At 46.0% G+C, this 13,951-nt stretch overlaps 1 protein-coding gene across 3 annotated transcripts; it reads right to left on the reverse strand.

Moving 5' to 3' along the window:
* Positions 1–84: 84 nt before the first annotated feature.
* On the reverse strand, positions 85–13,566 carry Dhrs7c (dehydrogenase/reductase 7C). 3 transcript variants are annotated; one of them, XM_004857521.4, is made up of 7 exons: positions 13,409–13,566; positions 13,033–13,192; positions 8,583–8,695; positions 6,967–7,180; positions 4,989–5,081; positions 1,442–1,597; positions 85–343 (listed from the first exon to the last, which is right to left on the reverse strand). In XM_004857521.4, the coding sequence occupies exons 2-7, from the start codon at positions 13,184–13,186 to the stop codon at positions 135–137; spliced, it is 939 nt and encodes a 312-aa protein (XP_004857578.1). In that variant the 5' UTR covers positions 13,187–13,192; positions 13,409–13,566; the 3' UTR covers positions 85–134. The 3 variants fall into 3 exon arrangements, with proteins under 3 accessions (XP_004857578.1, XP_004857579.1, XP_021094093.1); XM_004857522.4 differs by having other exon boundaries at positions 6,967–7,177; positions 13,409–13,565; XM_021238434.2 differs by lacking the exon at positions 1,442–1,597.
* Positions 13,567–13,951: the final 385 nt, after the last annotated feature.

Genomic DNA, 13,951 nt, shown 5'->3' on the forward strand with positions numbered 1-13,951 from the left:
AGCGCCTTCCACAGGGAGGCCCCGAGGTTAGAGAGCAGTGTTTGGGAGGGATCCGTGCTGGGGAGAGGACAGAAGAGGCTGTGCTGTCCAGAAAAGCCTTTATTCCTACAGGGAGGTGGTTGGGCTTCTTCCCGTTAACCTTCCCCCAGGACATCGAGCTTCTCCTTCACCCCACAGGCCACCACGGCGAAAAAGAACTCGGGGAAGAAGGTGCGGATGAACAGGGCAGCTTTGGGGATGGGGTTGGCCATGAGCACCTCCTGCTTCTTCCGCTGCACTGTGCGCATCACCTCCTCCGCCGCCTCGCCCGGATGCACACCGTAGGCCAGCTTCCTGAAAAAGACTGAGAGGCCCCGGAGGGCAGGGGCTTAGGGCTAACAGGTGGGCAGCAAGCAGGTCACAACCCTCTGCTGCCCAAAGACGGGGGACAAGAGGGGTGCCTATGGTGTCACGGTGTCTGAGCCACAATTTGACAGCCTTGATGTCTGGGGGAGACACTGTACCCCTCCGGGCTTCCACTTCTTGATCAACGAAGTGGGCCTTGTTCTGGCCTTGATAGTTTGGCAGGGGCATTATGGGCAGTAAAAGAGAGGCTTAGGAAATAAGGTCTCATCCCAGCACTCCGAGAGGCTGAGGCAGGAAGTTAGCAAGTTTGAGCCCAGCCTGGGTAACTTAGCAAATTAGTGACCCCTGTTGCAAAATTTAAAAATGAGTAAGAGGCTGGGGATGTAGCTCAGTGCAAAGGCCTTGGGTTCAAGCTCCAGGACAGAGGGCGGGGTGGGTGTGCTGGGTGAATTAAGGGGCTGGCTTGTAACTGTTGAGAAACTCTGTGCTTGTCCAGAACCTCCTGAATCTCTTGCTCTCCCAGCATGGCTCATCTTGGTTCCTCAAGGTAGACAGAGAGCTCCGGACCAGGTGTAGTGTCTGTGTTTAGAGTATTATAGAACAATGATAAGAATGTGCATTGATTGAGCCCTCATGTAGGCCAGTCATAAGCTGGTGAGTGGCAACCTTCAGTCCACCCAGGAATTCTGAGGTAGGTATAAGTATTAGCCCTCATTTCTGAAGGCGAAACCAAGGCACAGAGATGAAGGGCCTTGCTGGTATTCACCCATCTGATCTGTGGCAGAGGCAGGCTTCGCGTGTTGATGGTCTGGGGTGACACTCAGCCTCAGCTCTGGAAAGAGGGAGCTGGCCAGTTCCCAAAGGCCAAATCCTGCCTACAAAAGAGCCCTGCCCTGAGGCAGGTGGGGGCGGAGCTAGGCTGACAGCAGTTAAGTTGAGTGACAGCGCAGCCGGGCCATAGATTTCTAGCTATAGGCTGGGATTCTCTTGTACCAGGGGCCTCAGGCCTGAAGTTGTGGGGCCACATCACCCCCAGACTCGTGCTTCAGGAACACCCCTCTGGGCCCACCCCCAGGAGCTTCCCCTGAATTCTCACATTTCCAAATAGAGGCATCCCAGTTTCCTTGCTCTGGGTAAACATGGAAGGACCGGATGAAAGTCGGGCTCACAGTGCTGATGATCACATCATATTCCTCCACTTCTGCTCGCAGGCAATCAAAGAAGCCTAGGGCAGCATGTTTGGAGGCAGCGTCTAGAACAAAAGGCAGCCGGAGGTGGATGTGGCCCTGCTTCCTGGGTAGTTAGTGCGTTTCACACAAGAAGTCTGACACACACATTCCTGTACAAGCTGACAGCAGGAAATCGCTTCAGAAGTTCACATCTTGCTTTATAGATAAGGACAGAGAGCCCTTGTGAAGTGGAGGAAAGAAGCAGAGCAGGGATTGAATCCAACTCAGCCACTTGCCCACTGTGTCACCTTGGGCAGATCACTTTACCTTTCGGACACTCAGTTTTCTTATCTTTAAAACGGGGATGATATTTCCATTGGCAAGTTTTTGTGATGTTATTTCTCCTTTGTGAAGATCAAATGATTACAATGTTTAAAATGTTCCACACAGGCACAGATTCCTGTTCCTTTCCAGGAAGGCTAATCACACCCACGGGACTTGTCCCAGCTTGGGGCCGGCTGGTGGCTATGATGAGCCTGGAGCACAGACAGGCCTCCCTTTTGGTTCTCATCCCCCTTTCCCTTGGAGAAACTGTCCATGCCATTTAGCACCAAATTCAGTTCAAGTCATGGAGGCCAGGGGTTGAGTAAAGAATCGTTCCAGGAATTAAAAAAAAAAAAATGGAATGAGAACTTCTCAAATCTTTGGAAAGCTCTGGGATGTGGTGGGCTCTAAGTCACATTTCAGGGGTGTCCAATGGAGATGGAGGGGTGCAGAAGGGAGATGTTTTATGGTCCCTCCCACTGTGCCCAGATATTACGACCAAATGCCTTTCCCAGTTGTCCAGCCTGAAGAGCTAGGCTGTCCTCTCCTCTCCAGTCCAGACTGCCTGGGGGAAAAGCATCTGACACCCTCTCTGCAGGGGCTCAGAATGCAGGGCTGGGGCTCAGGTTCATCACCATAAAATGAGGCTCGGTAAGCCTCATGGAGATGCCACAAGCACTGAACAGGACAAGATTGTACAGTGCATCCCATGGGTGCCTGACCCTCTGGAGCTCTTGGAGAAGTGGCTGGTATTTGTGTGACAACTCTAGTTTGCAGCAGGTACAAAAGTAGAAGTGTCTACCCCGAGGAATGGGCAAAGTGCAGTTGAGGGGCACTCTAGGGGCTGGTAGTGAAGGAGAAAGGCCAGGTTCTGCCCACGGCTAGACCCCAACACCTGTTGCCCTAGAAGATGAACCCTGCCCTGGCTAGAGTGTTCAGGAGAAGCTGAAAATTATGGTATTTATCGAAATGTTCCAATATTTAAATAATTAAATAACAATAGCCCCATCATCGTGCTGGCTGAACCAAACCCAGCTGGGCATTTGAATCAGCCTGTGACCTCCTCCCAGGTTGTTCTTCCCTGGTTTATGCAATGAATGTATGTGCATCATTTCATTTGAGTCTCTTGGCATCTTTGTGAGACCTGCTGTCTTTTTAATTTAATGCAGTTGGCCTCTTTATCTTTGGGTTTCATATCTATGGGTTCAACCAACTGGGAATTGAAAATGTTGAGAAAAAGTACTGAACATGTATAGACTTTTTCTGTCATTCCATAACAAAACAATGTAACAACTATTTGTGTAGCATTTATATTGTATAAGGTTCAATGTTTTATGTACTCTAGAAATGACTTAAAGTACAAAAGAGGATGTGTGTAGGTCACATGCAAATACTACATCGTTTTCTATAAGGGACTTGAGCATCCTCGGGGGTCCTTCACAGGTCCTGAGGTCCCACTGTACATTGAATCAAGAAGGACAGAGGAGCTACTATGCCCACTTTGTGAGCAATGAAGAACAAGAAGCTGAGAGGTTATGAGACAGTGATACCATACGTTGCGCAACCACAGGAGACTGAGCCTCAACCAGAATCCTGGCTTCCTGTTTCCTGTCCCTGTTAGGACCATCCTCAGTGGTTCACAGTGAACCCAATTCTACCTGCACCAAACCAGCTATGGTAGCTATCAGGGAAGTGCAAATCAAAACCACAATAAATTACTACTTCACAGCATTAGGATCACTGGACTCAAAATGCATAACAACAAGTGTTGGCAAGGAGGGGAGAGACTGGAACTCTGGTGCATTGCTGGTGGGAATGGAAATTGGTGCAGCTGCTTTGGAAATGATCTTGCAGTTTCTCAAACATTTAAATATAGAAGTGCCACGTGACTCAACAATTCCCCTCCTAGATTTGTACTCGAGAGAAATGAAAGCGTCTGTTTTCACAAAACCTGTACAAGAATGTTCATAGTAGAATTATTCACTATAGCTCCAAGTGGATACAACCCAAATGTCCATTCACAGATGAAAAGATACATAAAATGTAGTATATCCATATGGTGGAATATTATTTGGTCACTAAAGGAAAAAACTGACATATGGTACAACGTGGACGAACCCTGAAGACGTTCTACAAAGTGAAAGAATCCACAAGGGCCCACATCCAGTGTGACATGTCCTTCTAAGAAGAGGAGATCTGAACACACAAAGAGAGATCACACACACGAACACACACACAGAAGAGGCCATGTGTGGGCAAGGCAGGTAGGTGCCCATTTACAAGCTAAGGAGAGAGACCACAGAAGAAACTAATGCTATGGACATCATGACTATGGATTTTTAGGTTCCAGAACTATGAGAAAAACAGATTTCTGTTGTTCAAGATACCCAGTCAGTGGTATTTTTATTTTTGGTACTCGGGACCTTGCGCTTGTGAGGCAGGCACTGGAACCACTGAGCTAAAGTCTCTCTCGCCCCTACCCTTCTATCAGGGGATCTTTGATGAGCTCCTGTTTTTCACACAGTACTGTAGGCCACAAAGAACTGTTAGTGGCATGTTCCCCACACTCACTGGAGGTGGGAATGTCTCCAGAACTTTCCCAGTGGATCCCAAGAGCATATACTTGGAAGTCTTTCTTTTCCTTGGAGGTCTCACCTGGGGAGCTACCCCTCTTTTGGGATTTTGTTCCTGTCCTTCTCCCCTCTTCCTTCCTCTGGATGTCTCCACCCCTCTCCTATTTTGTAATGTGTACTTAACTTCCTCTTTCTCAATTGTAATCTTTCTTGTCCTTCAGTGGCATCTGCATGAAGGAAGGGACATTTGAGCTGGGGTTATGCATCTGGGGAGAAGTACAGTCTTCTTCTGACAGTGTCGTGTTCAGCCAGGGTGTGTCCTGCCCACCTGTGAGACTGAGCTTTATCTTTTACATCCCAGCCTCTCCCACAGAGACCTGCCTGCTGCAGATGTGCCAAAAATAGGAGGAAGGAAAACCCAGGGAAGGAAAGAGAAGCCAGCAGACACCATCTCCTTTCCAGAGGAGGCATCCCTTGCCCTGTGTCACCCTATGCTTGGTCTTAGACATAAAGGGGGCTTGTCTTGCTATGTAAAATGTACAACATGTTGAACATCATTTTTGTGCTAGTAACTTACAGGCTGTCCGGAATGGGAGCCCAAACTTCCCTTGGATGTTATTCACCAGCACAATCTGGCCTGTCCTCCGGGAGATCATGTTAGGAAGCAGGACTAGAAGACACAATGAGCCACAGTTAGACATCTGAGTCAGGCCCTTCCCCACACTGCTTCATCACACAGGACTCCACTCTCTGTAGCAGTCACACTGCCACTGGGGAAAGATGCAGCAGACCCGGACAGTCATCAATCCAGTGTTTCCAGAGAGGGCTGGCTCAGCTGGCACTTTGCTGGATGATTTTAAGTGACTCACCAATTACATTAATTCAGTGATGCCGATGTCAATAATAGGAAGGTATTTTCTTTTTAATTATCTATTGCCTCAAGAAGAAAGTATCATGTTGGTTCTGTCTTCAACACCTATCTTGCAAGTGCTCATCTTTTAATAAAAAGAGGAAAGAACTACATTCTTGAAGCTTCATTTAGTTTCAAGTTGCCTTGTAATGACTGAGAGTGAATAGGGGATTTATTTTGAACTGGGGATGGGACCCAGAGCCTTTTGCATGTTAGGTAAGCCTGCTACCATTGAGCTACCTTCCAAGCCCTTTTTATTTTGAGACAGAGTCACACTAAGTTGCCCAGGCTGGTTTCGAAGTCGTAATTCTCATACTTTAGCCTCTGGAGTAGCTGGGATTACAGGTATGCACCACTGTGCCTGGCTGCAAAGGGTTTTAAATCTATGTTGGTATTATAAAGATTTCTTCCTAATGTGCATTTAATTTTAAAATGAGAAAATATGTGCAAAGATATTAAGTAAGTTAATAGTACAGGTGGAAAAAAGGATAGACCAAAAATGAAAAGATAGTGCTTAAGAAGACTTAACTTTCAGAACGTTTACCTAAATCCAGCCCCTTCTTGATAGACATGAGCAAACAGAGGCCCAGAGTTGGTGACCAGACTCAGGTCCCTCAGCTTGAGAGAGTTTCAGCCAGTCCTGGCCTTTCCCATCTTCCTTGTCTCATTCCTTGCTTTGTTATCATTAAGTGGTCCCTGGCAAAGGCTCATGGGATGACATACTTCTGCTGACCTGCTTAGTGTGTCTGAAGACAGTGGGCTGGGGGAAGCTCTTCTCTCTGTGGTACCATTCTAAAAGCTCTGGAAAGTCATCTTTCTCCCCCAAATACTTCTTTTTCCTCACCTGTCTCAGAATCCCATTACTAGAAGTGCCCAGCATGGGAACTAGCTGTGCCTTCCTACCTCTACCAGGACACCCTATTACCTATGCGGAGCTGTTCTTCATGCTTACATTCTTCCCTGAGCATTTGCTTCGACACATATTTATTTTTTTGAGAGGTGAAGCTTCAGTTTATGACTGTGTTCCATGGCTATCTCCAGTCCTAGCTTCCCAGCCTGCTGCCCCACATTGGAACTCAATGGTGAGAAATCTCCCCCTAGACATCTTGTCGGCTCCTCTAGTAGGTACACATGGAACTCAGCACTTTCCCCTCTAAATGGAAATGTTTTTTTGCCTCCCTTGTTTCTGTGAAGGGGCTGAAAGAATACTGGGTTTCTTGTAATTTGGGGATAACCTCTTTTTCTTCTTTATTTCTGAGGACAGAACCTTTGACCAACTGGCATGGTTAGGAGTAGACCAACTGTGAGGATGAAATAGCAAAATGTTTGCAAAAAATGAAGCCAATTGTTCAGAGATACTGAATCAGAGGAGAATAATATGTGTGGGTATGAAGAGAAGGAAGGAACAGCATTTGGGTGGGGAGAAGGGTTTCATAGAGATCTTGGAATATATAAGTAATATATTTTCAAAATCTTATTTCTTCACCAAAATTTACAGTGAGAAAGTTTAAAACTTTCATCAGGTAAGTAAGGAATTTTCTGATGAGACGGGGAGTCCCATCCAGAATCGGATGACTGACAGGCTAGGAAACAGAGCCCTCCCTAGCAGTCCCAGAAACCTATGGGAAAATGAAACTCACGAGACCTTTGGTCAAGGTGATGGGCCCAAAGTAATTGGCATCCATAATCTTTTTGTCGAGCTCCAGAGAAATCGCATGGGCAGGCCCCTTCACCTTCACACTGCTGTTGTTGATGAGGATGTCCACACAGCCATAGCAATCCAGGACTTCTTTTGCCACATCTTGGACACAGCTGATGTCTGAGAGATCCAGTAGGACCAGCTTGGGGGTGAATGTCTGCTAAACCAATGAAAGAGTCAGGGCATGTGTGGGATCACTTCCTTCTTGCAGACCTCAGTGCCCTCAAACTAAGACCCACCCCTTTTGACATTCAAAACTCATGGAATGACAGTAAAACAACAACACAAAGATGAAAGAGTGGAACAGACTCTGGGGGAATCCATTCTTGGGGACCAAGGAAACAATAGAATGAATGTGACAATAATAAGCCTACACTTTTGGCCATAGTTCCAGAACGGATAAATCCAAATGAATATCACCCTTGATAGTGGTCTCCTTTGGAGGCCTCTTACTGATTCCAGTGGGGAAATCATCACTTTTAACATTTCTGAGCAATTTCTTGGAAGTTGCTTTTCAAATTGACTTATAAGCTGCAAGAAAATCCATGACTACTCTGTGTCCACATTTTGACTTGAGTCAAAAATCATATAGTCAACACAGAATTTTTGGAGCACCTACTATGTACAGGCACTGTGCTCAGCCCTATGCACTTGGTGGCATCAAGAACGTACTTGTGTAGAATGGGGGACAGAAAAGAAAATTGGTGGTATCATGTGTTCAGTGCAACCCCAGTGTTGGACAAACACTGGTTCTGAGATAGGTCCTTGAAGGTAGGTTCCCTGGTCAGATTTGTTTGGGAAGCACAGAATATCCTCCAGGTTCTTCTTGGAGATTTGCAATGCACACTAGCATATTGAAGGCTCCTTAAAAATCCTGCAGTAAAAAAACTAAATGAGCCTGCCCTGACTCAATATTTCCCACACAAAGACTGTAGAATCTTAGTTTTACCCCAAACCTAATAATTTCCCAGGAAACACACATGGAGAATTCTGTGTTGTCCTATTTGCTCTGTTCCATCAAATACCATATTTAGGTCTGAGTGACTCCTGGTTATTCCAAGCACCAAAACCAGCCTCACAGTAAAGATATAGAAAAATAATCCTGAAAGAAGTGCTGAGACAGTTCCTTAAACAATGCTCCTGAAATGCTTTGAAAATTGTAGCTGCTTTGGAACAAGTGCTCACTTGCTGGGTGACTTCTTGGGAGGGGATTCCATTGTCCTGATTTCTTTGAAGGATGTATTATTTTTGTTGTTGTTTGTTTTAAAATCAGGCATATTTGTAATCACAACCCTTACCTGGGACAGCCCCTGTCTCTTTTTGGTTCTAACTTTCATAGAATTAGGATGAGAGTAAGTGCTGAATTTTAGGCATAGTGAATTGTCAGAACAGCCCTTATGACAGGCAGACATGCCTATGTCAAAGTCAGCGGGGCCATTGCATTACATTTATTTCTGCGGAGCAATCACCACATTTCCTCCACCTGGCCCAAGAGGTTCTCCTTCATCAATGGTGACCAAAGATGGCCAGCAGTGATCCAAGCTGACTTCCGAAAGCCTTACCTTGCTGGGGTCAGCCACGCTGATCAAGGCATCATATAGGCTCTCTAGTTTCTCCCAGTTCTTTCCACATAGCACCAGTCTTGCCCCACCTGTATGGAACACCCGGGCACACTCTGTGGAGAAGAAAGAAGTAGGACAGGGTGCACTATGTAAATGAAGCCACTGACAGTGACTCCCTACACGCTTATGGATTTCAGAAGTCAAAGAATTCAAAAGACTTAGCACTTCAAGGCCTTCCAGAGGTCATTTCATGCCATCCCAGGCCCAGGCTAGAATCTGTGGTTGTTTTCAGCCTCGGCTTGGTTGCTTCCTGTGAGGGGAAGCTTGCAGTGAGGTGAAAGAGCCCCTTTAATGTTGTTTTGATAAGTGGAAGTTTTTCCTTAGCTGAACAGAAAGTCACCTGTCCACATAGTATTTAGGGCCCTAAGGAGATCCCAGGGTAGAGATATTGGAAACAGCCTCCATGTCTGGCTCATTCCTATCCAATTTTTCTGTGTATATATCTCAGATAAGGCTCTTTTATATGAAAAAAGTGAATCTTCTTTCTAATTAATTTTACTCTGGACTAGTTGCTGATTCAACCAATATAGGATTTTCCCAACTGGGCAATAGTTGGTAACAGTATCCTGATACTTACAAGCAGTAAGAGCACACATATTTTAATAATTTACTTGTTCTAGGAACTATTGAAGGAAATTTACATATATTAGCTCATTTAATTCTCACTATAACCTCAGGAGGTAGTATCTTAGGTTAGGTCCCCTTAGAAGGAGAATCTGAGACAGAGATTTAGGTGGCCAGGATTTACTGAGAGAGTGCTTTTCAGAGAAAAACTTCCAGGAAGTGAGGACCTGGAGCAGGTGCCAGGCAAAGGCAAAGTTGTGGTCCCAGGGAAAGTGTAGCCTTGGCCTGATCCAAAGAGGACTGTAGAGTCTGAACCCCTCTTCAGACTGTTCTGTGTGGAGTTAAGAGGACCAGCCTTTGGCACTCCTGTGCCAACCAGTCACCGACTGTGGGCTCTCCCCTCTGGGATGAGGGCATAGCAGTACAACTCCTTAGCAAGGGCAATGTCCACTGGAATCCCAGAGTGAAACCAGGACACAAACCCAAGGACTCTGATGTCTAGGTCAGGGATGACTTGTTCTTCACATTAGGCAGCCTTGGAGGCAATCCCCACTGCTGGGGAAGGAACATGTTTCAGGTCTGCAGTTGCCCATCCATCCTGTCCTCCCCTTGAATTATGATGGGCACATACGTGCAAGCTGGGTGCTAAAGAAGGGACCTGTAGCCAGGAGCCAGACTTAGCCTCTGGCCTTGGCCTCTTTTGCTTCTTGTCATTCCATATCCTCCACTGCACTAACACCCTGCTTTCCCACATGTGCTTTGGAGGCTGGAGCCCAGGATGTGCTTGGCACAGCAAGCCCAGAGGCACTGCTCCCAAATGAGCTGTTCTTGCTGAAGCCAGGCCTTCAGTATACCAGTTTCTCTTATTTTTATTCTTTATTAGCTCAGCTTGGCATCTATCTTATGTCAAGCACTTTGAGACTGACCTTTTCTTTTTTAACCAATAAACAAAAATTGAGCCTTCCTTCCATATTTCATCACATCTAAGATGCCATTGACTATAAGGTACCTCTTGATTTCAGAGATAAGAAAATGAGAAAGGATGACCTACAGGAAGGATGAGAAAGGATGTTGATTCCAAGATGGCCTGATTCCAGCAATGTTTGAAGAAGAGTAATCTGGCATTTCAGAGGTGGTAGGAAGACAGGTGAAGTTAATGTTTGGTTGGTAATCCCTGAAGCATTTTATATGCATTGGTTAGACATTTTGATTGTCACTCTTGCTGCAGACACAGTGGGTACAGGTGACACAATGCCTGACTTGGCTGAATTGTGCAGTCTGGGGCAAGGACTGTTGGTTTGATTTCCCTAGTACATAGTCTGACGCTGCCTCCTTGTTGCCACTACCCAGGTGCTATCCAGGGAGTTCATCAAGTTTTGTGGTTCCAGGGTGTGGAGTGAGCTGTATGCCACCCACATTGTCCTGTCCATGCCCCTCACTTTTTTCTTGCCATGGACTTAAGAAATGGGGCAATTGGAAGCTAGAATCATGGTCCTCAGTGGTACTTTGAGGCCAGGAACTTATTTAAGGTCATACACACCCAGCTTCTCAAGTTACTTTTAAATACTTGGACTTTATTTCTTTCTGCTTTGCATTTCTTTCCAGGGTGGGTCAATAAGATGAAGTAAAAACAGAATGTGGACTGTAGTCATGGTAGATGAGGTCACATTCCTGTGGAAATGTCATTTTGCTCCTGACATGTATTTCCTGGGGACCTGATTTAAATAATGTCTGATTACAACTGAATGAGATTTTAAAAACTTAAAAAGACCAGTAAAACAAACATCCAATGGGGAGAATAGTAGTTAGTCTATTTACCTGCACAGAAAATCATCAAGGACGTAGAAAAACTAAACACCCTTTTCAAACAACAACATCTAGTTGATACTCATAGGACCTTCCACCCAACGACAGCAGAATGTACATTGTTTTCCAAGACCTCACAGAACATAGAGTGAAACAGACCACATCCAGGCCATAAAACAGACCTCAACCAATTCAAAAGAATTGAAATTATACTCTCTGTGATTATACTCTGACCATATTGGTTTCAAACTGGAAATCCGTAGACCAAATATGCAGGCACATACTTTTCTACAGTAAATGTGTGTGATTCCTTCAGCAAGTGGTTAAATAAATAAATAGACATTGTCTGGGTATGTACTGGATGCCAAGCACTGGGTTAGGTGCCAAGAATTCCAGGGTGAACAGATGACAGGTTTACCCATTAGGAAGCTGTGGATCAACTGAGAAACAGTGGTACTGCACAGTGCAGATGCCTGGATGATGCAGGAAGGAGCCAAGGAGATAAGGAAGGGGTGGTTCCTCGTGGACCATCCAAGAGGCAGTGGCAATTAAGATGGTAGGGAAGGCTCCAAGGAGGAAGCTGTATCAGGGGCCACATATTGGCACCCTGGCCTTATTCTAGTCCAATACATTCTAATTGGGGAGCAAAATTGTCCCAAAGCTTTTGACTGAATGGCTTTAGGTGAGGATATCTTCTCCAATTTTCCAGGACAGCATTGTCATCTTGGGTCTGGTCTGCTTGACATACATGACTCGCCCTTAGACAAGCTGGGGTTTGAGTTCGAGTACCCCTTTCTCCCTTCTCAGTACTGATTCTAATGGGGAAGGATATTCTCTTTGGGAATTGCTTCTGGGACCCTTGGAAGAGCCACATAGACTGTCATGTCTGTCTGCCTCATGCTTTGCTTTTTCAACCTGTTATGGTTGACCCAAAATGATTACTTGCTGAAATCTAACCTATCCTCAGAGCATGTGCTTTAGCTCCCACTGGGATGCCCAAGAGAATGAAAAGTAGACTTTGAGCAAATTCTCAAAGAGGGGGTCACAAATATTCTCACAATGGCCACACCTAGCCCTCCAGAGAGACACTTTGGAAGGGGCAATGGCCAGGGCAAAGTGGACCTATAGTCATTTGTTGAGTGACTAATAAATGCTTGACTGTGTGCATTCTATGCTTGATTAAAAATAACAACTAGCAAAAATCGTCCCCAAAGTATGCAGTAGGTAGGGTTACACTATCACTGTTTGCAATGATGGAATCGGAATCTTGCAAAAGGACAAAGGACATCTACTTCTCATGTCACAGATGCAACCAGGAGAATGGCTCCCAGGTCTCTCTAATTTAGGGTTGCAATCGAAACTAGGAGGTGAGATGGTAGAAAGAAGCAGGCCAAGGGTTACACACTAGGGAGTGGCAGGGTGTGTTGCACACAGTAGTGGCCATGCGCTGCTTGAATTTATTCTATATTGTGATCACTACTAACACTCGGGTGGCACACACTACAGCTCCTGGTGCTCTTCTAAGTGCTATCCATCTATGAATTCATTTATTACTCACCACTACATTATGAGGTAGAGACAGCTAGCATTCTCACGTTTCAGATGAGAAATTCCAGGCAGAGAAGTGAAGAAACCAGCTAGTAAGTGCTGGAGCCAGGAACTGAACCCAGCACCCTAGTGGGGGCTCACAACCAGTATGCAGCCCCAACTAAGAGCACTGGATTTAAAAATTCCTGGAAACACCATGAAAGCAAAACCAACCATATCCATAGACCAGTGCTGGCCCTCAGACTGAGCTTGCACCCTCAAGCATTCCAGTCCCCTTATCTACCAGGCAAAGAAGCTGCAGCCTTAACAATAAACCTCACTAACATGCTGGTTAGTGACAGGGGCTAGGAGAGAACCCAGGATCAGCCCCCTCCACACCTAGCACATTTGCCCACATGCCGCCTGCCACCCTGCCACTAGCAGTCCCCTCTGGGCAGGAAGATAGGCACATATCAGAGCACAGGCAGCTTACCCTTGCCCAGTCCTGAGATGGCGTCGGTGATCACCACCACTTTGTTCTGCACGGCTGACTTTGACCACAGCCTAGACACCTCCTGGTAGATGAAGAGGAGGCCACTGATTCCCAGCAGCAGCAGGGGCAGCATCAACACAGCCATGATTCCCATTTTGCTCTGGGGGACAACACGGTGAAAAGAATTGGTGTTCCAGAGACCCTGATTGTGTTGCCTAGGGCAGGGATAGACTTGAGCCTGCAGAGTACATTCACTCCAAGCATGGAGCCTCTCCTCTCCAGGGAGCTTGGCTCTGTTCCTAGGAGGCTGCTTCAGGGCTAAACAACCATCCCAAATGCTAACCCCCCAAACTTCAACAAATAGGAAATTACTCACGGTGTCTCCAAAAGCAGACCAAATGCAGGGGGTCTGCCCTCCCCAAAGGTTAATTACAAATTTAATTAAAATGGGCTTGCATTTTTGGAAGGAAATCCATGTGTTAAGGCCACTTGCTCGGGCCCTAATGGTTATTTATAGCTCTCAGTTGCACTAAAGGGCTTTTCAGGGTAAATATAGAGTCTCTCCTGATATTCAGGGACACATGCTGGCCAGGTCTGATTTCAGGGTTCTTGCCAGGACTTTTCAAGCTTCCCTGGCTCACTGGGCAATGAGAGGTTTCCCATTTGGAGTTGAGCATTTAGGGATCAGACCCTGGGATTTTCAGGACAGATATCCTTGCCTTTATTTCCTGTATCAGGTAGCTTCTAGATAGCTCAGACCCATGTGGCAGCGAGCCATCTGGCCCTGCCTTCCTGGTTGGGAATGAAAAGCATTCGAAGGAAAACTGCTAAACAGAATGGAACTGTTTGCAGAAGGAGCCACTTGGAGATGTAACATGAATTATCAGAAAGAGCACTGTTTCTGGAGTATTTCTTACCT

This window comes from Heterocephalus glaber, unplaced genomic scaffold, assembly GCF_053883595.1.
Source record: "Heterocephalus glaber isolate CG9 unplaced genomic scaffold, H.glaber_assembly_v1.0 deba00001564, whole genome shotgun sequence".
NCBI classification, from domain to species: domain Eukaryota; kingdom Metazoa; phylum Chordata; class Mammalia; order Rodentia; family Bathyergidae; genus Heterocephalus; species Heterocephalus glaber.

Coding starts and splice junctions, on each gene's coding strand:
- Dhrs7c (XM_004857521.4), bottom strand. CDS start 13,186: ATGGGAATCATGGCTGTGTTGATGCTGCCCCTGCTGCTGCTGGGAATC. Junction 1,598..4,988: donor GCTCCCATTCCGGACAGCCT/GTAAGTTACTAG, acceptor CTTTTGTTCTAG/ACGCTGCCTCCAAACATGCT. Junction 344..1,441: donor GGATGCCTCTATTTGGAAAT/GTGAGAATTCAG, acceptor GGGGCCTCTCAG/TCTTTTTCAGGAAGCTGGCC.